We start from the raw sequence: 23843 nt of genomic DNA on the forward strand, positions 1-23843 counted from the left end.
AGCAGCTTCGAAGTGAGGTGATAATAAATAGGTTCACTTTGGTTTTTATGTAAATGTAAAAACAGCTGGATGTCTGATAACGGCAGTGGCTACTTCTGGTCTCAAAGGAAGGCATAAGCACACAACTAAAAACAACACGCAACTACAACAACGCAGTTACATAGAACATTACGAACGACTAAAAAGAAGAAACCTAATCAGCAGAAGGAACACTGTAAATGAGTGATAATATGATACTAATTAATATAATGTGGATATAATTACAGCATAGCTAAGGCTTACTTCTGTACTTTGTACACTATAGCGCCTTGCTTGGAAGAGCATCACAACTTGTGCACGTTTGTAGCCGGTTGTATTGCCGTCACCAATTTAACCAACAACGGGGCATCCCGAAAGAGAACGCAGAATGGAAAGGTTGAAGTTGAGGGGTGTGTAAAAATAACTCTGTTGATTTTAACTTTCAGCGAGGAACGACTGGCGATTCTCACTTGTTGAGTTCGTTTAGGTATTGCCCACTACCTTTTATTTTATGCTGGTGCTTCTGCGTAACAGAGCTCAATGCATCAACGTTACAACATGACTGAACCTTTTCAGGACTTTCTAATTATGACACCTTTGTTTTTCGGATTGCAGTCCGCGAAAGGGGCTTCGGAAGGGCTGTAATGAACCCCAGTGAAAACGGTTCCATCTCGCGTTCAGAGACTACGCCAGTGAAGGGAAACTTACGCGAGGCTTTTTAGCGCATTTGGAAGTAAGTTAACCCATGACCTCAGCTCGAAGACGTGAACTGGACTCGAAAGAATGCAATATGTAATTCTGCATTAGCCATTTGTACACTCTCACAGCAGAATTTCTTAGAAGGCTGCTCGACACCATTTTATAATCTGGGAGTAAAAAATAATCAAAGTGCCGGCTCTTCTTCGGTTTAGCAATCTTCTTTTCCTGCAGATAATTGAAAAATAAAAAAAGGTTGGAGGAATATGACGGTGATGCGAAAGAGTGTTTTAAAGTAACCCCGCCTGCTGCAGTAAGCTCCCGTTTGATGATGGAGTAAAACAACGTTAACGGATTTGCATATTCTTCAAAACACATGCATTGCAGTGGCTTTTACCCCAGGGCTCGAAAAGATGAAAAAAAAAAACTCCCAAAAGTAAATAGGGCTAGAAAAAATCCTCTTCGGCAGGTTTTTTACTTTTTCTTTCACGGAGTACTTAAAAAGTTGGCTTTGCCACGTCACACCGTCAGACGTATATGAAAGACGATCCTAACCTTATTGTGCCCTGCCTCTTACTTTTCTCTCTTTTTTAAACTACCATCGCTTCATTTTCGTCGAAGGCAGAGCTTCTAGGGGTGAAATAAAAGTTAAGCCGAATAAAGAGGGGCTGCCGAGAACGGAGGAAGTACTTACGGCTCTGCGCGTACGCGTAGTGTAGTGTACGCGCAGTGTGCCCGTCTCGTCGAGAGACGGCCATTTTACTTTCCATTGCTCGCTCGCTCGCGGCGGTATTTTGCTCGCGCGCCTCATCATCAGCTTGGCGGCCGTCGCCGCATGCACATAGTGCGTGCGCGCTCTTTTTTACTCCCTAATTCCCCCCTTTTTTTTTATTCTTCGCCACGTTTTAGACCCCTCTTGTTGGGTGTTTCTTGGTTTTTTGCACTTGATATCGCCCTGTGTTTGGCGCGTGTGTTTCTTCCATCTGTTCAAAGCCGACCGAGTAAAGGGGCCGGTAGTGGGGGTGGAAGGCTCCCTAATGGAAGCCGGAGATTTCGGACGCGCGGCCTGAATAAGTAAAGCCGATCTATGCTGGCGGAAATTTGGCGAAAGTGTTTCAAGGTGTGCCCAACTGTGATACGCGGCACGTATTTTTTCTCTCTCGTCTTCTTTCTTTCATTTATAATTTTTTTTGTTCTCTTGTGGGTTGGATATCTCAGGATCGTTCGCTCTCAAGCGGTTTCTTCTCGTACCCTGCTTTGTTGAAGGAGTGCCTGGCAGGTTTCTCCAAGCTCACTTGCATACCACATATGTATGCGCATGTGAGCATACTTCTTGTTTGTGATACTCGACTCTTGACAGATGGTACGTGTTGTTGAGACAGCGGGAGATACCAAGGTGCGAGTAAACGCGCATATATCTAAGGAACTGTCCTCAATGTGCCCTGAAAATAATAATCTACGCTGCAGTCTGGATTCTAGAAGTACGTTTTTTGTTTGCCTAGTCGAGACAGCGCTGAATTCTGTGTAATTTTTATTGTTTTATATTCAGGTGGTAAAAGATTTTTTCATTAACCTACGAAGCCGCTTCTTTTGCTACACGCTTGCTTCTGCTCTAGCATTGTGTCTTTATGCAAATGTAAGGTGTGAATCAAGCTCTGCTTCGATTGTCTCCAACGGCTTTTTTTATATGCTGCTCTTGGGTCGAAGGGAACGTTCACTGAAAACTCCAGCTTAAAAGGGTCAAGCAAAGTTTGAGGAGTGGTGGCACGGCTACGTATATTTAAATCGATCGAGGATGCTGCTTCGATGATTTTAACAAAAGTAAAGGAATTAACGAAGATTGGTTTGGTTTATTGGGGTTTAACGTCCCAAAGCGACTGAGGCTATGAGGGACGCCGTAGTGAAGGGCTCCGGAAATTTCGACCACCTGGGGTTCTTTAACGTGCACTGACATCGCACAGCACACGGGCCTCTAGAATTTCGCCTCCATCGAAATTCAGCCGCCGCAGCCGGGATCGAACCCGCGTCTTTCGGGCCAGCAGCCGAGTGCCGTAACCACTGAGCCACCGCGGCGGGGCGAATTAACGAAGACTTAAGTTGCTTCCCGTAGCACAAGTTGATTGCTGACAAGGGTTTTAGCAGGTGATCTCTGAAGGTATTGCATAAAAGAATTATTAGGTAATAGTCCAGACATGTCGGGAAGGGTCTGCAGGTTTGCCTGATTTTAATACTGGCATAAAAATTACTCTGAAAGCCTTGCAAAAAAGTTAGATCACACTTTCAGGGTAAATGTGAAAACCACTATTAGCACCCACAATTATGAAAATGTCACTACATTATTATCACACACACAAAAAAAAAACAGGTAAGCCTTAACGCCACCCTGACACTTCTCTTCTCAATGAAGAATTGAGATGTCCTTTTGCCGAAATTTTGTAAGTGAACTTCCTCACGCTTCTCATTTGGTCCAACGAGGATAGCTGACCTCGCGTTTCTAGCGACGAAAAAGTGTGAATGCGCCATTTTGTGTGTGATCATTTCATTTTGAATAGGACTGATCTTTATTCGTTCTCGACGGTACACTAGGAAGGGTACAGGAAGAAGCTAAATGCAGTATCTCTTCTTACCTGACAAGAGCTTGTGTTCCCATTAGCTTCAAAATTGATAGAACAAAACAATCAAATCAGTACCAAATCCTTTGCTCACATACATAAAAAAAAAATCACAAGTATTAGTCTACTCAAAAGGCAACAAAATGTGTTACATTGAGGCTCATTAATCGTCATTAATTTGTGTTCTAGAGTTTCTTTCCTTGCTTCTGAGGCTTTTATATTGTAGACTGCAGAACGCTTCGGGCGCGAGCTCGGTCTTCTTGGTATTGTGAACTTTGATATGTGGGGAAGCTCGCTTCCAGGATGCTGACCTTAACAGAGGCGAGCGTATGGAGGTCCCAGTGTACCACATTATGTACGAAAACCACCAATCATCGTTTACGGGACGTGTTGTGGGCTAAGCCGGCACTTCAGTCGCCATATACCATGGCAGCAGATTTTTACAGTGCTCTGACTTGTGTTCCTAAAAACGTAGACAAACACAAAATCGAATAAAAGTAACAGTAACACTTTCTAACCTCGAGCGAGTAAGACATACGCCTAACTTGCCAAGCTGGCATCAGTAACATAGCTGCCATTCCTCAGGTGGAATTCATTCCGCGCGATATACATATGTCTGGGCCTAAGCCACGTTTCTGCTGTTACAGCAGTATGGTTCTTCGCTTTTGCCCGGAGACTAAGCAATAACAGCGCGACGCACGCAGCTATGGTACTTGTCACCCGCAATAACACGTGACATGAGACGAATACACGGAGTGAGGCAAATGAGCCTACGCTCACAACGTGAAGGAAACCAGCCGCAGTGAACGAAGCGTAGGCAATATATCCCAAGCACACTAAATCAGGCAAGTAAGCAGCATTGCATTGCCACTTAAAAGGTCGTTGTCATTCGCCTCAATCTCGTATTCGTAACTCGAGTGAGGGACGAGGGTGCTTTTCTGGTAGCTCACATTTATAATTTCTCTCTACAAGGTCATAACTGGACTCGTTACAGAAATGTAGCGACGCGTGGCCATTCGCGCAAACTTTCCTGACGTGTTAAGCTTGTAAGAGCGTTAATCCATCTGTAACCGGGAACTATAGCAGCTTTCGCTGAGCATTCCACGATGCCATGGGAGAACAACGTGGGGACGCGCTCCACTGCAGTCAAGTAAGCGAAGACCCTCCACCCGCTGCGCCCCGTCTCTCTCGCGCCAACATCTGCTGCTGCTGCCGCCGCCGCCACCGCGGACTCGGCTTCTCCCCGGTGCATTGAGGCGCGGGGGACGAGGCCAACTCCCAGGGGCGTGAGCGCGCCGACGGGGGGTGCCGTGCAGATGAGTGTTTGGGGCGCACCGGAGAAGAGGGGTGCAGCGCAGGGGGGCGCCACGGTTTGTCCGGGCTGGGTGGTGAACTTCGCCGCTCGGCGCGGAGTTCATTAGTCACGCGTTCTGCCGCTTTGTTGGATAACACGCAGATCCCCCATCGTTTCGTGCGGCGGCACCATTTCGACGCTTTTGTGGGGGCGTAGGAAGGGAGGGGGAAAGAGGATCCTGTTTTCCCTTTCTGTTTTTGAGAGCGCGTTGTAAGGGAATGCTGTTTGTCGACAGTCACCCCTCGAAGCAACGCCTCTGCCCCGAGACGGACGGCTCCGTGTGTGGATGCAGTGTAGGCTATTTTGCGTAGATTCGTACGAATGGCTCTTGTTTTTATTCCCATGTAAGAGTGTAACTAAGCGTTGCCTTTCGGGTGAACTAAGCTTGGGCCCTCTTCCATTTTGCCGTCTCCTCATCCCTGCGACGTACCTCAAATTAAGAGCTCGAAACAGCCTTTGCATTGGTGAGAGTACGCGCATCAAATGTTACCTGCTCATGCGTAGCATTCTTAAACGCATTCTTACAGCGCCGTTCTTTGCAGTAATCTTGCTCAATGAAGTATCACTAGCATAATGTTAACCATCCCCGCGATCGATGCGCGATCGTAAAACCGCGAAAGGTGGATGAAAATTGGCAGTGGTCTAGCTCGGGTTGAACATGGGGGATTGCGAAAGCAACGAGGAGAGAGAGAGAGGCGATGGAGAGCGCGCGGCAGCGGCGGCGGACCCGGCACACTAGCTGTGCGCCGTGTGACGTCACTGCTCCTCGCGCATGCGCAGTGTGGCCTTTCCTCGGCTCCGCGAAATGGCTCGGCGACTAGCGTAGTGTTGCTTTCGCAACAAAAGGTTCTCAGGCTTTTCGCTCTCCGCCGCTGCGAAGTGGGTTGCCTGTATGCTTACCGGGCGGCACGATTACCGTATGATCGTATTCTGACTTTGGTACTAAAATTTCCTTGTTACGCACTTTATATAGGACAGCGTCCGTCACAGTCTCGTATTGTTCTCGTATTCTGAATGAAGAGTGCATCGATGTGAAAGAAGGAACATGTGCAGTCGGGGACATAAGCCTGTGGACCACGTGTTCCTAAAACGGAGCCGATAGCTTTGCTATTATCCAGCGGCCTGAGACCACACTTGTGGAGGTGAAAGTCAAAATTTTCTTCTTTCATCTCTACAAGTGTCGTCTCCAGCAGCCGGCTAATAATAGAGCTGTCGGCTTCGTTTGAGGAACACGTGGTACACAGTTTTTTGACCCCGACTGTACCTAGCTACATATTGTTTCTGTTCTAAGAATAGACCTACAGTTTCTGTACTGTACGACATATTTGAATGCTCAGGCACTGTTTTTAGACTTCAATTACGAGATATTCAATTCACTACTCATCTTCACTCGCTTCTCGTGACTCTCTTCGCAGTTATTGCAGTGTTTGCTTTGTTGTATTGACCTGCGATGTCTGTCTCACAACCAATTTGGAGTTTCACCTTCATGTGACTGTGATTATGGTCTTACTTTTACGTCCGTACAAGATTGGTTATTGTTACGTTTTTATGTCCTTGCCTTTTGCAGCACTGCTACTCCCTTGCTTATTGCTACACTATTGTGTCGCTGCCCGTTGAGCATTATTTTTTTTATGGATCACGTGGAATTTACTGTGATTATGCTTGCTCATTGCTTAATTTTTGTTATTTATTTGATGTTGAAGTGTATAGTTATAGTTCAGGGGGTTAACATCCCAAAGCAACTACGGCTATGAGGGACACCGTAGTGGAAGGCTTCGGATAATTTCTACTACCTGAGGTTCTTTAACGTGCACTGACATCGCACAGTACACGGGCCTCTAGCATTTCGCCTCCATCGTAATGCGACCTCCTCGGCCCGGATCGAACCCGCGCCTTTCGGGTCAACAGCCGAGAACCGTAATCACTGAGCTACCGCGGCGGCTCATTTGATGCTAAATTTTCTGGAATGTGCTTTGTGTTCTTTATGCTCTGTATTGAATGTTGCAGTTGCTTTCGTTGAGCATTACGTCGTCAGTTTTAGAGATTTCTCCCCCTACGTGAAAAGAAGTAGCTGGCGTTGTTCGCAGGCACCAATCTCTTTTCCATGTCCATCATAAAAAAACAAAAGAAATTGGCGCTCTATTTCCTGTAACTTAAAGGAAGAGGCGCTGAATTTCGCTTTCCACTGACATTCATCGGTTTGTATGCTTGCTCTCTTAAACTCTCAAGGCCGAGTGAAACAGAATTTCCTGCCTAATTAAATAGTTCTTCGAGAAAGACACATGCAGTGGAAGTTACGTGACAAATTTTCCATGGCAAACTGGTGTCTACTTTTCTGTTTTCGCCTAGCTTTATACAGCGCTCTTCGCGGCGATGGCTGAGCGATCATGGAGAGTGCGTGTTCATCTGCGTACTATAATTGTTTCCCCGGCTACCCTCGATGAGGCGGACGAGCGGGGCCTTTTCGTTTCATTTAGAAGGGGAGAGTAGAAAAAGTGCCCTCTTGCCGCCCACGGCGCCCCCTGTCGGCGCCATCTGCCCCTTCTCTGCTACATCGTGCAGCACTGCCCCACTATACCGATCGCTATCTCGTCGAACGTTGCGCGCAAAGCCTGGCCCGGCGTCATCGCTGCGTTCCGGCGTCAGCGCTCGCTCGCAGTTCATCCCGCGTTTGACGCTGCTATTATTTATCGCGGGAAGGTTGAGTGGGGAGGGGGGGAGGGGAGGCTTAGTTTAGCGCATGCGATCATCGCGTAAACGATAGCATCGAAGTCAGGGTCGAGGCGAAACGTGATACATCTGTATGAAAGCCTGCATCCGTTCTTCAATTTTTTTTCTTTTGTTTTAAACGAGGGCAGGCGCCTGAAAACTGCGTGGTGAGGTTCGTCGGGTGATACAGCTTCGAAGCTTTTAATATGTCACGTTATTGTTATACTTATTCTGAGGCCGGCAGACAGGAAGGTAGGAACCATTATGCGTTCGTTGATATCATCCGCATTAGGCGGATCTTACGCCCACTCCCCCTTCACTCCTCACACACACGCGCGCGCACAAAAACTGTTTCCGACGCTAAAGTCACGACCGAACTGAAGTGAATGGAAAACAATAACAGCAAAACAGCGTCGCCATCCAACGGTGCTCAAAGCATTGCCAACCAGCCCTCGGTCGCACAGATAGGCCCGTCGAACAGGGTCGAGTGAGCGAGCCCGCCGGTGAGCTTAGCGCGCAGAGAGTTGCAACACACGCCCTAGGTTAGGTGAAGGGGGGAATCCGGTCGGAGCGTTGGCGGCAACGGGGGGGGGGGGGGGGCAGCAACGCGGGAGCACAGTGTTTGCTGCCCGCCAGCGAGGATTAGGCCCCGCCGCTGGCGGCGCATCTCTCTCCAATCTGAGCACTCGCGAGCGCTCACTTCTGAGCGAGCCAAGCCTAGCCCAGCCGAGCCAAAGCCAAACCCGCTGTGCGTGCGTCTCGGGCCCGGAGGCGCACCGCGCGGTTCGTCTGCCCACGAAGTGCGACGTCTGCTCTCCGGACGAGGTTTTGCCCCCGGAGTGAGACAAGGGGTGGGGGAGGAAAACATGTCTGGGAATTACGGGATTAGCTGTAATCCTGCGCTGAGGTTAAGCCGGATTGCGTCTGCGCTCTGCCCTGCTCTCCCGCTGTTTGATGCGCGCGTGCTTGTGAGTGTGTCTGTGTAGAGTGTAAGCACGTGTTCGGTGGCCAGAAGGCTCGTTTTCAGATTAAGAGTTGTTTGCCGAGCGGTTTAGTTGCCGACAACGTTCTCTCTCTGCAAAAGTATAGGTCGATGGTAGAGGGGAGGCGGCTTTAGTTTGGCCTGGAGGAAAGGAGAACGGGGGGGGGGGGGGGGGGGGATGACTGATTTTTGTAGAATGCGTACTTTGAGTGTATTGACGTAGGTCGGCGCAATTTTGAAATTGATCCAGAACCTATAATCAGGCCGGCGTACAGGCATGCCAGAGTTTAAAATTAAATTAGACAATGTGATGAGAGTAAACAATCAATACCATTAGTAGTAATGGAAAAATAATTGAGTGAAACCGGGGAAAAAGCTCCAGGTACATTCGTATGAAAATGAATGCCTGCTTTTTTAGCCTTTTGAACCTTAGCTATTCTGAAGAATATTTACAAAAACTCCCTGTCTTTTTAAGCCATCTCACTAAAAAATCTGTTTATTTCTTAACGTTATATTGTAATAGAACATCGCTTCATTTCTGCTCAAAACAGATTCTCCAAAAGTTGCAATATGCGGCTCTGTAAAACTTTGTACTCAATCTATTACATAAAAATCACGTATGCGTGGGGCATTCAAATAAAACTCCGCTCTGTGCAGGTTATTTAAAATATATAGTTAAGGTCTGAATAAAGTGCTCGAGGTACAATGAATTTGTACAGAGTTCGCGTCGTACAGCCAGCATGAAGATTCGCCTCGCCGCAGCACAATTCAGTGTTCATAGAAGTCTCACTAACGTACATAATCTATAAACGAGAGTTCTCCCTTGAAGGCCTTCGAGGTCCGAGATGAGAATCGTATGCAGAAGGGCTGAAATGCGGGCCGGTTGGTAGACTGGAAAAGAAAAAAATTCAGGGGGCACTTTGACTGTCTAAAGTGGGTAGAGGCGGAAGCGTTTTCCGCACCACCTTCGCTGTTTCTGTGGCACTGGTGGCGTCACATATAATTACTAAGTGATGGCAAATAACTAATTAATTGTTAATTACTGATTAATGCCTGAATACTAATTAACTGCTAATTAATGACGCTTAAGCTTCGCCTTTAGGAGTGGAACGCGACAGCGCGTTGTAGCGCTGCCAGGGAGTCCACGGAACGCCACCACCCGTTCGGCGCGATGCCTTGCCCTTTGAACGCAACGCTTTTTGAGGAAAGGAAATGACGCAGTAATTCTCTGTCATCTCGGTGGACACCTGAACCGCACCGTAGAGGAAGGGAGGAAGTGGGAGTGAAAGAATATAGATAAAGAGGAGCCGTAATGAAGAAAATGAAAATTGTATTTGAGGAAAGGAAATTACGCAGTAACTGTCTCACATATATCGGTGGACACCCGTCAAAATTCAGGGGGGCACTTTTTTGACCTAAAGTGTGGTCACTGATGTGTGGTTAAGATGTTAAGCTTCGCCCCTAAGAGTGGAACGCGACAGCGTCTTGCAACGCTGCCAAGGAGTCCATAGAACGCCATCGCCCATTCGGTTCTACGCCTCGCTCGTCGGTAAATTGGTTTTTGAGGAAAGGAAATGTATCTGTCTCTCATTTGTCGGTGGACACTTAAACCCCGCCGGAAGGGAATGGAGGAGGATGAGAGTGAGTGAAGACACGGTATTCACTAGACGCGCCTTTGTTCATTCCAAACCATCGAGCTGGCATGGCGGAGTGGATAGCATGCTCGTCTGTCACGCCGAAGACCGGGGTTCGATTCCTGAGCTCGACCAATTTCTTAATCGGTTTTATTTATTTATATGGCCTGACTAGTAAAGCTAATTAGGCTAATTGGGCAATTAAGCAATTAACTAAGCTCAGTCCCGCTTACTTGGAGCATCACTATACGATCCCTTCAATTGGTTGCATGGTTACTAGCCAAAGTGCAATTGGCCCCATTTGAAATTCGCGCACTGTGACGTCACGACCGTTTCCACCAATTGAAAAGCGTGACATTTTCTGTCGACAACTGCTGCTTACAACGATGAGACATTAAAGGCTTCCGCCTTAATAACCAAAAGACGAAGGACAAAGGTCACAAAAAAAACAAGGGACAAGAGAAGAAGAGTTCACGCCACAGCGAGTGGTGGCGTTGAGAATCGTCCACAGATGCTCTCTCCACTCCGCGTGCTGCACTATTCCGACGGGTAGACCCTGAGCATGATCTTCCGACGTTTGTATGCTTGCGGTATTTTTAAGTTTGTGTAAGTGAAATAAATAAAAACAAAATAAATGCCTGCGACTGGAATTCGAACCCGCCGCGGCGCGAACGGACAAGCTTCGCTGGCAACAGCGCGATAGCACTAGGCTATCACCGCAGTTTATTTTTCTTTATTGCATGGAAGAACTTCTGTAAAAAGGGGGAAAACTTCAATCAAACTGGTTCGCGTCTCAAGTTACCGGGCTGCTTAATACGAGCCCGCCATAGCCCTAACTCAACACTGCATCCCCATCAAAACATCAAAATTCAGGGAGGCACACACATGCATCTAGGCACGGCAGCCAGCTTGGAGGTTCTTCGCGTGCAGCATATACACTCCTCACCAAAGCACACTGTTCACGAAACACAGATTTGGACGATTTTGGTGGCTCGGCATGTCTGTCCATCATACGGCTTTTCCAAAGACTGAATAGTCCTATCAACACAAACAGATCATAAGGCAAAACAGAATTTTTGCAAACAGGCAGAAATCTAATAGTGTATGGTGTAATTTCAATGTCCTTCTTAAGAGTTCGTTGCCGAACACGCCTCGTGTTAAACTGCAACACACTCTCGCGATGCGTGCATTGCACATCTTCTTCTGCATCAACTAATAGTACTGTCAAGCTAATATTCACGCTTTGAGCTATGTGACGGTAGTGACAGAGAGATGGGCGCTGCATGCCTTGGCGTGGAAAACGTTGTGGCAGAAACACGGCATTAGAGTAATACGCGTTGTCGTTGACAACAGTGCTGCAGAAACCCGGCACTGGTGCATAGGCCGCCTCCGTGCATTAGGTGAAGTGGCACTGATGATGAAAATGTTGAAGATGCGCATAACTAGCACCCTTGGTTAATGGACACCTCAATCGCGCTTTCAGGTATGTAGGGGTCATGTCCATGCCTGCAAAAAACTGTGCTTTCGCACAATATTTTGTGCTTAGCAATGCTAAACCGCCAGCCATTTTTCATATTCGCTTTTTTTTTTCATTTGAACTAGAAGCTATGCTGTCTACCCATAATGACAACGAGCTAGCACTCTTTGATGATATCTGTAGAGGTTAGCCTGAATATCTGCCTCGGAAGCCTACTCCAGATGAAGTTGATAATGTTGAAATGAATAAGATCTTTGCGGAGACAGTTCGGTATAAGCAGTCTGTTTTTAACGTGACATCGATATTTATACCATGAAGTAAAAATAACTGAAAAATAAATCCCTTTCGCTTTCTCCAAGAGAGGCCACAACACGAATTAATTTAGGGTTGAGAAACTGGCAGTATCATATTATCTACATTTATGCTTATTCTGCCAAAATAAGGGCTTCAGGTGCGCCTGTGCTCAACGTAATCGCGCATGCTAAGCAAAAAGAAAAAAAAAATACGGTCTCATTTGTGACCGCAGAGGCCAAAAAATTGAGGGGGCACTTTGACGATCTAAAGTGCGCGAGGCAACTTTGGCTGCTCGGCCATAGGCATACACGAGGCGACTATGGGGCGACTTGGATTGGCTAGTCATGGCTAATTAGTCATGACCCATGACTAACTAGCCATGGTTGGTTAATGACTGACTAGACATGATTGTTTAATAAATAGTCATGATTGATTGGTGACAAACTAGTCATGACTAATTATTCTGCAACAAGTTAATGCTTAGTTCGTAATGACTAATTAGTTGACGACTAGTTAATGACTAGTTAGTCATGGCTTGTGACTAGTAATGATTAGTTATGACTTTCACTTCACATGCAACGGGCCATTAAAGGCTTTCGCGTATGAGCCATTAAAGGCTTTCGCCTTTAAATCAAACTTTTTCTGAAGCATCAAAATGATGTTCGTCGTCTGCCAGCAGATCTCACCGATCACATTCAGTTGAAAAGTTCCTCACTCGCTCTATTGCTCTCCTCACGCGTATCGTGGGTTTTTCTGAATTTCTTCTGGTGCAGTGTAAAAATACACTTAAAGGTTGCTGGTTTTCCAGAGTGATGGTCAACGTTATACCAAGCCCTACCATTGGCCTTTCATTTTTGCCAATGAAGCTAGCTCATTCTTACCGGCTGAGTCTAATTGGCCAGCAGATGAAAGCGAAAGTTTTCTGATGCGTCATACTACGCCCGTGAAAGCGTCACCGATTGAAAGAAATTGTGTAGAGAAACTGTTGCAAACAGAAGGCTGCAAAAAGAAGAAAAGGGAAGTATGTAATTCCGGTATCGAAAAACACAGAGCCTAAGTTTCACAGCCAACCTTTCCTATTGAGAAACAATTATCGAATTATTATTATATGCTTATCGTTATTTGTTGCCTGCGTTATGTGTACCAGTTAATCCTGCTCTTTAGTGCTTTCGTCCTCTACAAAACACGTTTTCCTTGCTGATATCGCTTGTTCTTTGGCTGTTATTTCGTTCTTCATGCCTGCTACTCTTCATGCAATATATATATATATATATATATATATATATATATATATATATATATATATATATATATATATATATATATATATATGTTTTTTAATTTTTTCTTTTGTGCTGCAGTACCAAGACCACGCGGTTATTCCTACGCACGCTAACAAAGGTTGATGGATTGATCGATCGATTGAATAGCGTTAAAGCTTAAGTAAAGATAGCGAAACTTGGTGCAGTCGTCTGCATCTGAAACTTTTTTGCCTTTTAAAATATAATGAATGGTCGCGCATTTGCTGTGACTCTTGAGTCACAAGTGGGCTGTGGCAGTGTTCCATGAGATGTTTTCACGATTATTTATCACTTAGTGAGTTCGACTGAACGAGATTGGAAAACAACTGCTGTCATGTGTCTGTTTTATCCCCGTGGTGCAAATATTTCCTAGCAATACCAGTTCGCATGACCTACTTCGAAACACCGTGCTTTTAGAGCTGTCTGCATCGAAATTGGTCAAGAGCATTTTGCACATCCAGGTGACAAACGCTCTGCCATGTTGAGAAATTGACTAGGCGGCCGTGAATTTTAATGTTCTGCTTAATGTACCGCTGTTTGTGCCATGGCATTAACCGGACGCTTGAGCTTTTAATAGTCTTATATATATCTATATGTTTAAGAGTCCTATACAATCTACAGGCTACACGATGAAAAAAGGCACAACTTGTTTTAGGCATCAGATGATTTTCTTAACGAAGCACAGGGTCAGTCCCCTGCCCGTCGTATTTCTTGAATTTGGTGTCACAACTTCCTTTTCTTTTCGAAAGTCTTTTCGTCTCACGTCAACTAAAACACTCTCACTAGCGTGCCAACCGTAAAAAGCGATAGTGGATTAGTGTTTGAAGCAGTATGTACTAGCGCCTTTGAGTCGCATGTTGTGGCATACGAGTCAAGCTTGAATTGCTATGGTTTTCGCGTTGCCTATCGTATAACCTAACATCACAAGCAACTAGATATTTTTCCTCGAGTTAATGATATTCACGCACCTATTACATATAGAATTGCCAGTGTCGAGTGTGACGCTGTAGGGTGACATCTTGGTCACATTACAGTATCTGCGTGTGCTTATGGGAAAAGAATAATGCTCTTGTCAGACTATTTGTGCCTGTCTGCAGAAGAAAAAACACTCGGTATCGATTATTGATCTTCTTAAAGGTACGAAAACTCTCCTATATCCGGGCATAGAGTTTCTCGTAATTAACTAGAGAGGAAAGTGGCGCTATCGTATAGACGAGTTTCCTAAAGAACGCTTCATCCACTGTGGTAGGGCCGGGAAGATCAGCCGTCGTATTTGGCTCGGCTATAGTGTTGGCCCGAATACGTGGATTCCGCGTTGCCAGCGGTACCGATGAGCTGATTAAATTACTTCATTATTACTTTTTTCATTTCAATAGAATTAACGCAGCGAATGTGAGGTGTTAGGTTGGCGCGCAAACTTACACAGCATTTTTTCGAGGTCTGCTTTCGTATTTTTGCGGTTTAATACACATTTAATGGCCAACAGTAGCCAAGCCAAATACGAAACCTCATCTTCGCGGCATTCCTGCGCGTCTCCATGGTGGAAGAACTATTGTAGCGTAACTTTTCTATCTAGGTAATTTTGAGAAACACAAAGTCTCTGGCACTTGTTTTCCGTGATAACTTAACTACAAATAAACATGCCTTAAAGTATAGCAAAACGCACGCAGTAGAGTCGCTACGTCGGGTTGCAACAAATGCAGACCGAACAAGTAACCCTCGGGGTGCATTTGGCGATGCAGAAACGACACAGTAACCACAAGTTTCCTTTGAGTTTCCGCCACGTGTCGGACCCAATGTCCCAATCTGGTCCTGTGTGTCCTTGCAGTATACACCGGGAAGTGGAGAGAGAGAGAAAAAAAAGAACAGTCGATGAGGAAAGCCCAGCGAACTGGGACGCCCCCGCGATCGTCGGCGGTGGTTCCAAAGCTCAGAGGGATTAGAGTAATTCGTTTAAGTTGGGCCGGAAGAGGAGCCCGCCACACTAATAGTAATAGTGCTCGGCTAGCGCAGATCAAAAAGCTTCCCGGTGACGGGGCGGACTTACCCCGAGAGCACATGCCCTGTGTGGGGCACTTCGTGTCCCCCCCCCCCCCCCCCCCTGCACCTCTCCACCCTCCCTTCTCCTTATATCGAACCTCGCAAAATAGATTAAAGCTTCGCGCAAAAACCGACAGCAGAGGAGCGGGGACGATGCGAGATCCACAGGGAGACGCACAAACGTAAGAATATGGCGTAGGGGTAAAAGCGCGCAAGGTTCGGTACAAGCGACTACGCGGGTAAGAAACGAACAAAAAAGTGGCCACGAGTACTTTCCCTTAGTTACATGTGTCGCCGCTTCTGTCTTTCTTTTTTTCTCTCGTTTTTATCATCGTCTTGACGCGCGCGCTCTTTCCTTTGATGGGCGCGCGCGGGGGGCATCAGTAGACGGCGCTGGGACACACGAGGTTAGCAAACGTAATGGGGCTGTAATGGCGGCACGGCGGCGCGTATCGTGGCTCGGCGTTGGTAGGGGTGCCGCGTGCAGTGCGAGGGGAAACGAGTGCGTGAGAGAGACAGAGAGAGAGGGCCTGAGCTGCGGCGAATGCGCATAGGGAGAGCGGGCCGCGTGTTCTGCCGCCATCCATCTAGTGGCCACGTGCCTCTCAGCCCGCGGATTGGGACGGGACGACCACCTCCCTGCGCGCACCTTGTTTCCCTTAGTGGCCGACCCTGTGTACACGTGCGCACACACTCGTCGTCGGTGATCGGCCAGCTCAGCCCCGCGCCACGTTAAAGCCGGCGTTTGCCTAAACAAAGCGAGCAATTGGGGGCCGCGGCTGCGTGGCCATTGAGAAGGCGTTTTGTTCATCGTGTTACTATATGGCTTACTTCCTGGCAGCGTGACAGGTGCTTGCATAGCTTTTTCCTTTTTTTTTCACGCTTCTTTGTGGCTCTTGAGATGACATCTTCCTCCCGTTGGCATTGCGCATGGTATAGTCCGTCCCGCACATCACTGTGTCTCGGCCCAGTGACGCGATATGCTCTAGATCATTGGTGTGGCTTGGAAAACGTGGTGTGGTGGGTCCGATATATGGATGCTTGCTTGGAGGCTGCTCGAGAGCGTCGCTATGCATTGTCTGTTGCGATGAGGTTCCAGTAGAAAAGCGGGGTGGTCTGCATGGGTTTCGAGCTACTATTAGTGCGCCTTATGTTTTTTTATCAAGCTATCTTAATTTTCTGTTTCTAATATTATATGTATATTGTTCTATTTTTATTTTATATCTTTTTTTCCGCCGCTCGTCCATCTCAAGCTCATCAGTGACGCTCCCCTTTGTTTCGCGTGAACCATTGTCTTCTGTTAAGTGCTGACGACTCCCGCAATGATAGCAATGGTAATAGTAATGACAGTAACTATAATGAGACAATTTAGCGATGAAGGGTTAGGAGCTACGGGTTGTCAGGCAGCTTGAACGTTGCTCGCACTGACGGAATTTTCTCCACCTGTATGCCTAGTGATCTTTAGAGTAGATTCCTGTCCTCTTTAAGTGTTTCATTTTATAGACGTTGCCTTTAGTAATATGTTTATCATTCAATTACTGTTGTTAAAGAGTAGTTTTGTATCTCGTTTATGCTGCTTCGGTTAGTTTTGTGGTACTATACTCGTAATAAGAATTTATTCGTTCCTTTCCTGTAGGAAGGTAACCTCCACATGTTTTTCTGGCAAAGTTGGCAAAGATGTACTGGATGTTAAAGTGAGTATTGGAGTTCGCCGTAATGATATGCAAACCTAGCGAACGAGAAGGAAAACATACCGCGAGAAGGAAAACATATCACCATTTTTATTTATTGTTACGCAATTGTTTGCTTTATTTGGGCAAGGTCGCAATGGGCAAAATTTACTGGGTCCTGGAATCAATAAAAGTGCATTTATTCTAAGCACATGTTAATCTTCATTAAGATTTCATTCTCGATCATCATCTAGCAGATGCATTAATAATGGTTACCTTTTAAAGGTTCCGCAAGAAGGGCTTGCACATCCTTCTTGAGGACTCGTTCACACCCTCTCATGTTTTAGATTGGTAGCAAGGTAATGTTGGTTAGGCCCCGAAGTGCCTCAAGAAAAAGGCGCTTCCTCAAGTACTTGCGCCTGTAACGGTTTCGCATTGTGAGCTCGAAATTTAGGCTTGGATTTCTTTCGGTTTGAGTGCGTTTTGTTCGGCGGTGTGGTCGACAGTTCGTCCTAAACCCCGTCGACATAACACTCGCCAACGAAACTGTAGTCGGCGAAATTTTCATGGTTGAAGTATTCGCCTAAAACGTCCTACCCACGCTACGTGGCGCTTGCAACTAGAACGACGCAGCCGTATGGGAACCTAGCGAGAAAAATGAATCAAAACAGTGAGACAAAGGCGTATTCACAGGTTTTAAAACACATTTAATGAGCTCCACCGTAGTGTTCGCTTTTTCCCCACGTATTTACAAACCACTGAAAATGACACATGCTCGGGAACTGAGGAAACAAACAAAGCAGTGACGACACTTCCAAGCAGTTCTTGAACGCGTGACTTCTTGAAAAGGATGGCTGGCATTCAGACAGGCCCGCTCTTCGCGCTCCCCTCGCCGCACCAGAAAATGCTCGGGTGTTAGTCGCGATCGCAAGAAATGCGCTGATCAACAGTAACTGCACCCTACTTCGAGATCACAAGTCGAGTTCCGTCAGAAGGCTCTAAATTCCTCTGGACGTTTTGCTTATCTGCTGCCGACGTGCTTGGCGTCCGTGTGAGAGAGGGTTTCGGAAATTAACCAAGCAAACGTATATCTCAGTCTAAAACCCTTAGATAAGTGCCCCGAGAAATGAGTACACCGACTGCAAAGCAACATTAACACTTTGCAAAAAATTAAAATAAATTAAACGTGAGTTATCAGTATACTCGCCCCAATAAAATTGTTCAGTTAAAGCATGTCTTTAGTGAACATTCATTGTCACGCGCCTCTGAATAAAAAAAAAATCAAGTAGAGATTTGATAATAGTACAAAGAGACTTTTTTTAACTGTTTTCCAGAAACTCTGTGAGATGCAAACGAATAGTTTAGTATTTGTATTGGCGGCATAAAGTAACCCCTACAAAAAAGCGCCCGTGCATGCCAAGAATGAGGGCTGACACCAAAAACCCCGTCTGAATCGTTCACCTTTCTCGCTATTAGATAGTTTCTGGACTCCAATTGACTTAACATTCTAGCGCTTTATTTAGCTTTTATTTTGTGAATCACTACATATCTATTTTCAAATTACCGCAGCGTCCAGCCCTCTAGAACCTTGTGAGAACTTACAAATCTTTCCGGCTTGAAATAGCAGTACACTCTTTCGTCTTCTAAACGCCGGACTAGAGCTTCATATCACTGATATGTGTTTTGATATTTCTTGGTTCTTATTCTGTAACGTTTCACACAAAACAGCAGTGACTAGCAGTGCTCATTCATTAGCAGTCATCAGCAGTGCTCAACTCTGTCGATATTGCGCAACTAATTCTTGCCTCGCGAGATGAGTCATGGAGAGGACATATAAGCCATGACCATTCTATGTTGATTCCTCCAGTCAAAAATAAAGACAAAACTAACTTGCACGCAACGCCGTAAGTCTGCGCTTTACCTGTGTTTCTGTGTCACTGTATTGAGAAACCTTTTCATCTTTGATGCAAGTCACCGTACAAACAGGAGAAGTTAAATTATGAAACGAAGAAAGATCGTCACGTGCTAATTACCAGATGCACATTTTCACCGTGAGTGGCCAGAATCAGATAATTCAAAGATTGCTAAATGATAACAAACAATGACAACGAATCTCACAGGTAAACTATTTTTTCTTAAGCCTTACCGCTCAGTAGCAACATGCGTTGAAATTCAAGAAAGCACACAGAAGGAGCATACTTTGCTTTTTTTTTTCAGGATTGGCACGAAGAAAAAAAAAATAACAACAGAACTGCGAACCAAACGAAACTCTTATTCACATGTTTTCTGAGGCAAAAGAGAACATTTTTGGGAAGCGGCTATATCATATGAATTGAAGCGACAGTCCACTACACCAGTGACAACCGCGTCGCGACTGTGAGATGCGAAACATTAAGAAACCAACTTCGTATAGACAGCTGCACTTTTGACAAAAACGGGCCACTGGACAGTAATGTGAGTCCAGAGGGCCAGCGGAACACAGTTCTTTTTTTCACCCGCTTTCTTGAATAAATTAAAAGAGACGCGTAGAAACATACGGTTGCAACACTGATGTCTCGCGTCCTGTGAGACGACAAAGCTAGTCGAGTCGTTCATCAAGGACGTCAGGGTCGGCGCTCAGTTGGAGTCACTGTCACAAAACCGCAAACCGCAGCAGTCTCCTTGAGAACACAGATCGGGCGCTGTCTTGAACGGAGAGCTTCCGGGGTTTGTTCAAAAACCCAGATACTCTGGGTGCACCACTAGGGACGTTTCGGGTGAAAGGATTGGTGAAAGCTCCACGCACGAGTCCAACGACTGAGAGGGAGCTCACGTCGCCGGTACTTGTTGCATTGCAGTCAAGGGTGTCGAACACCGCTGCCAGCAGCACAGAGCAGTCACGTGTATTTGTCAGCGTTGCGTTCGTTTGTTCGGCTGTCATTAGCCGCGGTTCCCGTGGAGATGACTGCACAGTCGGCGTCTCCTATAACGGCCGCGCAGCTTAAATACCTTAATATGTGGCAGCGACTGTCAGTGAGTGCAACAAAACGTGCAAGATGACGTTCATCTTAGTATAGTACAACGTTCTGACAACGCAACCTAAGTTCATCAAACCACGCCAGATGTCCTGGGTCAGCTTGTAGCCGCCTTGGCTTCCAAGACCAGAGTACGTCCGAATATTTCTTCGACGAAGACATCGCGGCTACTGCCGCTCGTAAATACATGAGCTTAAACTTCGTCACCGCTATCCAGACGTGACAGATGAGTCTCGACAGCGAAAGGTCGCCTTTTAAACGCGTCGGTACCGCCAAGCCACACTGTGCGCTGTAATTCGCGATTGCATGCTGGGTCCCAGACGCGGCCTCTCTGTAGGATTGTACGTAACAAAGTCGGGGTCTGTTGTTCGCGTTCATCACGAAACTGTAGCTTTTCTGAGGGGTTCTCCCGCGTGACAGCTGCACTCTTAGAAACTAAAGGGAAGCCTTATTTAACGTGTGAGAGACGATTCAGCAGTTTTCCGTCTTTCCCTGCAGCGGCTCGAATGTTCGCACGCATCTCGTGCTGGGGAGAGGCCATCTCCAGAGGGCAGCAGGAGTTTTAGCGGAGCGGGTGGGAAAGCCGCCACTAGTGCTGCACGGCCGAGTACTTCATCCGCTTCTGCTTCTGGCGCTGGTTGCAGAACCAGACGCGCACCACGTTCTTCTTGAGGTCCAGCTTCTCAGCGATGGCGGCGATCTTCTCTCCCGACGGCCGCGGCTGCACGGCGAAGTAGGCCTCGAGCGAGCGCTTCTCGGGCGCCGCGATCGAGGTGCGCTTGCGCTTCTTCTCGCCCGCCGGCAGCACGCCCGGCAGGTCCGGGTCGGCGCGCTTGTTCTTGGCCTGCGCCTCGGCCGCCTCGAGCCAGGCGCCCAGGATGGGCTTGAGCGCCACCATGTTGTTGTGCGACAGGGTGAGGGACTCGAAGCGGCAGATGGTGCTCTGCGAGAGCGAGCCCACGCCGGGCAGCTTGAGGTTGGCGAGCGCGCGGCCCACGTCGGCCTGCGTGACGCCCAGCTTGATGCGCCGCTGCTTGAAGCGCTCGGCGAACGCCTCCAGCTCTCGCGGATCCGAGTCGGCGTCGTGGACGGCCGAGCCGGGGAAGCCGCCGCCGCCGTGCATGCCGTACAGCGGCGGCAGCTGGTGGCCCACGGCGTCGGTGGCCGGAGGGCCCTGCATGGCGCCCAGCGGGCCAGGCAGCGACGACGGACACAGCGGGTCGAGAAGATCCATACCTGCATGCAGAAGGTCAACGCTACGCGCACTGCTTCCAGAGGGGAAGGTCTGTCTTCACTGTTTGAAGCCTTAAGAGTGAAGCAGTCCGCAGTGTCTAAAGCCTACGGAGCACTAAGAGCGAAACAGTCTTTATTGCTGTCTGAAGACGTTTTACACTCCTGAGAACGAAGTAGCTCTTGTTGCTGTGTAATGACTTTACAGTGCTACAAGGGAGAGTCCTTGCCGCTGCCTGATGGCTATATAGACCACCTAGCGAAACAGTCTAGTCTTTGCGGTGCCACAGTACAAAACACTCCTTGTGGCCTCCTACATACTTTGCAAAACCAAGACTGAAACCGCCCTTGTTGGGTTTTAAATTAAAACCTTTAAGTATGAGCTCAGTGTGCGCGCGCGAGAGAGTGATCCAACGAGGTGGCGCGGTGAGCCGATGTTCACTTTGTGGTTTAGTGGGGAAACCGCATGCATGCGATGGCGACATAGGCAACGTGCACTAGCGGGGCTGCGCTTTCGTTCGGTGCCTGCGCCCTCCGGCTTAGTAAATACACCCGTAATGTGTCACCTCGATCTGTTTCTCACTCAGAAAATGAGCATAAGCTTGACACAAAAAGCGCGGAAAACGCAAATGACGAATGAAGACGAAAGACAAGCATTTCATTCGTCCTTGCGTCTTCTGCGTGCTTTGTGTCAAGCATGGATTACTATATTCCATGACTACAGCGCAACGAACGGGACAAGAAGGACACAGACAGGAGGCATCTATTGCTCGACAGCAAGTGCCAGGGATGACTCCGCCATTTGAAAAGTGCCTGTACACTATAGCTGCTTTCAATCTTGATGTAGACTGAGCTGACAGTGTCATTAGAAAACTGTATGGTAAATTGTGCTGTACGACTTTAGAGGCTATGGGTAATTTTTAGGCTTTTAGCCAGCTCTCCAATCGCACTCGACAAATTTAAAACAACACGCCATTTGTAGCAAATAGGTTCTGTTAAACCTGGTTCTCGGTTTCGTGGGACTGTGTTGAAACTTTTCACAAAAGAAAGAATATCTGTGAACTCTGTCAAGCCGCGACGAAATAAAGCGACACTCACAGGACTCGGAATTCTTTTTTGCGCACACAAAGATGACACAGTACGGACGAGGAAGACAGGATTAATGTGTCGCGTTTGTGTGCGCAAAAAGGAATTCTGAGGATGGACCAACTAGCCCCACAACGCATGCTACTCAGCGGACAGGTCTTGGGAAGGAGGCGGCAGCCCTCACCGTCCATGGTGGAAGGGTGGTGGCCCATCTGGTGGTGGGGCGGGCCCGGGCGCGAAGCAGGTGGCGCGCCGGGTGCCCCCGGTCCACCCGGTGGTCCCATCGCGTGGTACATCATGTCGTGTCGGATGGGCAGCCCCGCCGCGGCGCCCGTCGGAGGGGAGTGCTTGCTGATGTCCACCAGCGCTTCAGCGCGGCCCATCAGGCCGGCTTCATCCAGGCCGGGAAAAAAGTTGCCCTGCGTGGAGGATTGCGAAGACGTCAGCGGTGGATACTTTGCCACATACTTTAAGAAACCGACTCCGTAGAGTACTTCTCACCAAGCTGATGGCTTGTTCCTCGTATCTAACGAAACTTTATGTGAAAAAAAAAAAAGAGTGTGCTCAGGTGGCTTAATGTAAACGCGGAGGTGACACGACGGCGAATGGATGTAAGCTAGCTGTCAAGGCTAGTTAACGTCACAATGTTGACACGCATAAACACACTGCAACTACGGGGCATTACTGCTCGCATTATGTTTTTAAAACCAGCGCGAGATGCCTCGCCTAAAATTAACTTTAGCCGACTGGCCCACTTTACTACCGAAATCCAATTTACTGCTTGCATCATTACTCCACCTCTATCTCCAGAATTCATCACAGCCATCGCTGGGCTGGCTCAGATGGCCGGTGGTAAGACTGGCGCGAATATGGAGGTTACAAGCTTCTAATGGCGTGTGCATAATGTACAGCCTGGCAAATCTTTAGCTGGCGTGCGTGACGGCCGCTTTTTCTGTGCTCCTGCGCTTTGGGAAGAAGCAAACTTGCGGAAAGCTCAATATAAAGCAGGGTTTAGCAAGCCTGTGCTTAAATTTGATATTTTCGCAAGTTTGCTTCGTCATAAGCTACAGGAGCACGAAAAACGCGGCTGTCACGCACACCAGCTAAAGGTTTGGCCGGTTGTACTAGAGAAGGATGATCTGCAATCACTTTTTCACGCAGGGGACCTTGTGCGCCGCTGTCGGCGAAGGCGTATATTTGAAAATTTGTGTACTTGGTTCCGTAATAATTTATTTCTGAAAATTCTGCAGCCCCATGCAGGGGCTATAGCAGGAAAATGTCAGCAAAACGGCTGTCTCCATGACGGCGTTTCGAAGAACGTGTTGAGAGAACCCACATTCCGTAATCAACAGCTTTCATGTTCCCCACATTGTCTGTCGCTGTAACATTGCTCTTCCGTGTGCGGTAGCGCTAAGAAACCCCATTCTGCGCCAGCTATGGACTGTCAGTCTCTCACCAGGTTCTGCATCCGATACCGGCTGTCCGGGTCTTCGGGCCCCGAGGACATGTCCGCGTAGTGGAACCTTGGCGCTGCCGCCAGGCAGCGCCACCGTCGATTGTGGGCTTCCGCTTCCGGCATGGCCTGCGCGCAAGTCACACCCTGGAAGAGCAATCCCCAGCCAGTCCACACATGCTACACAGTCCCTTCTGGTTTGATCTACCGCCGTTGGCACTCTTTATTGTCTACTTTTGATGAATCAGCAAATGACTGGGTGGCGTGGTTCTC

At 47.5% G+C, this 23843-nt stretch overlaps 1 protein-coding gene across 1 annotated transcript in view; it reads right to left on the bottom strand.

The window, feature by feature from the left end:
- Positions 1-17541: 17541 nt before the first annotated feature.
- acj6 (abnormal chemosensory protein 6) overlaps positions 17542-23843 on the bottom strand; it is a 72751-nt gene continuing 66449 nt past the window's right edge. Inside the window, exons 3-5 of the mRNA XM_089586425.1 lie at positions 23574-23699; positions 22302-22536; positions 17542-21037 (exon numbers count right to left, since the gene is read on the bottom strand). Coding sequence (XP_089442551.1) covers positions 20391-21037; positions 22302-22536; positions 23574-23699 — 1008 coding nt within the window. The 3' untranslated portion in view covers positions 17542-20390. The remainder of the gene's footprint in view (positions 21038-22301; positions 22537-23573; positions 23700-23843) is intronic.

Source organism: Amblyomma mixtum, chromosome 1 (assembly GCF_055824585.1).
Source record: "Amblyomma mixtum isolate Tamu chromosome 1, ASM5582458v1, whole genome shotgun sequence".
NCBI classification, from domain to species: domain Eukaryota; kingdom Metazoa; phylum Arthropoda; class Arachnida; order Ixodida; family Ixodidae; genus Amblyomma; species Amblyomma mixtum.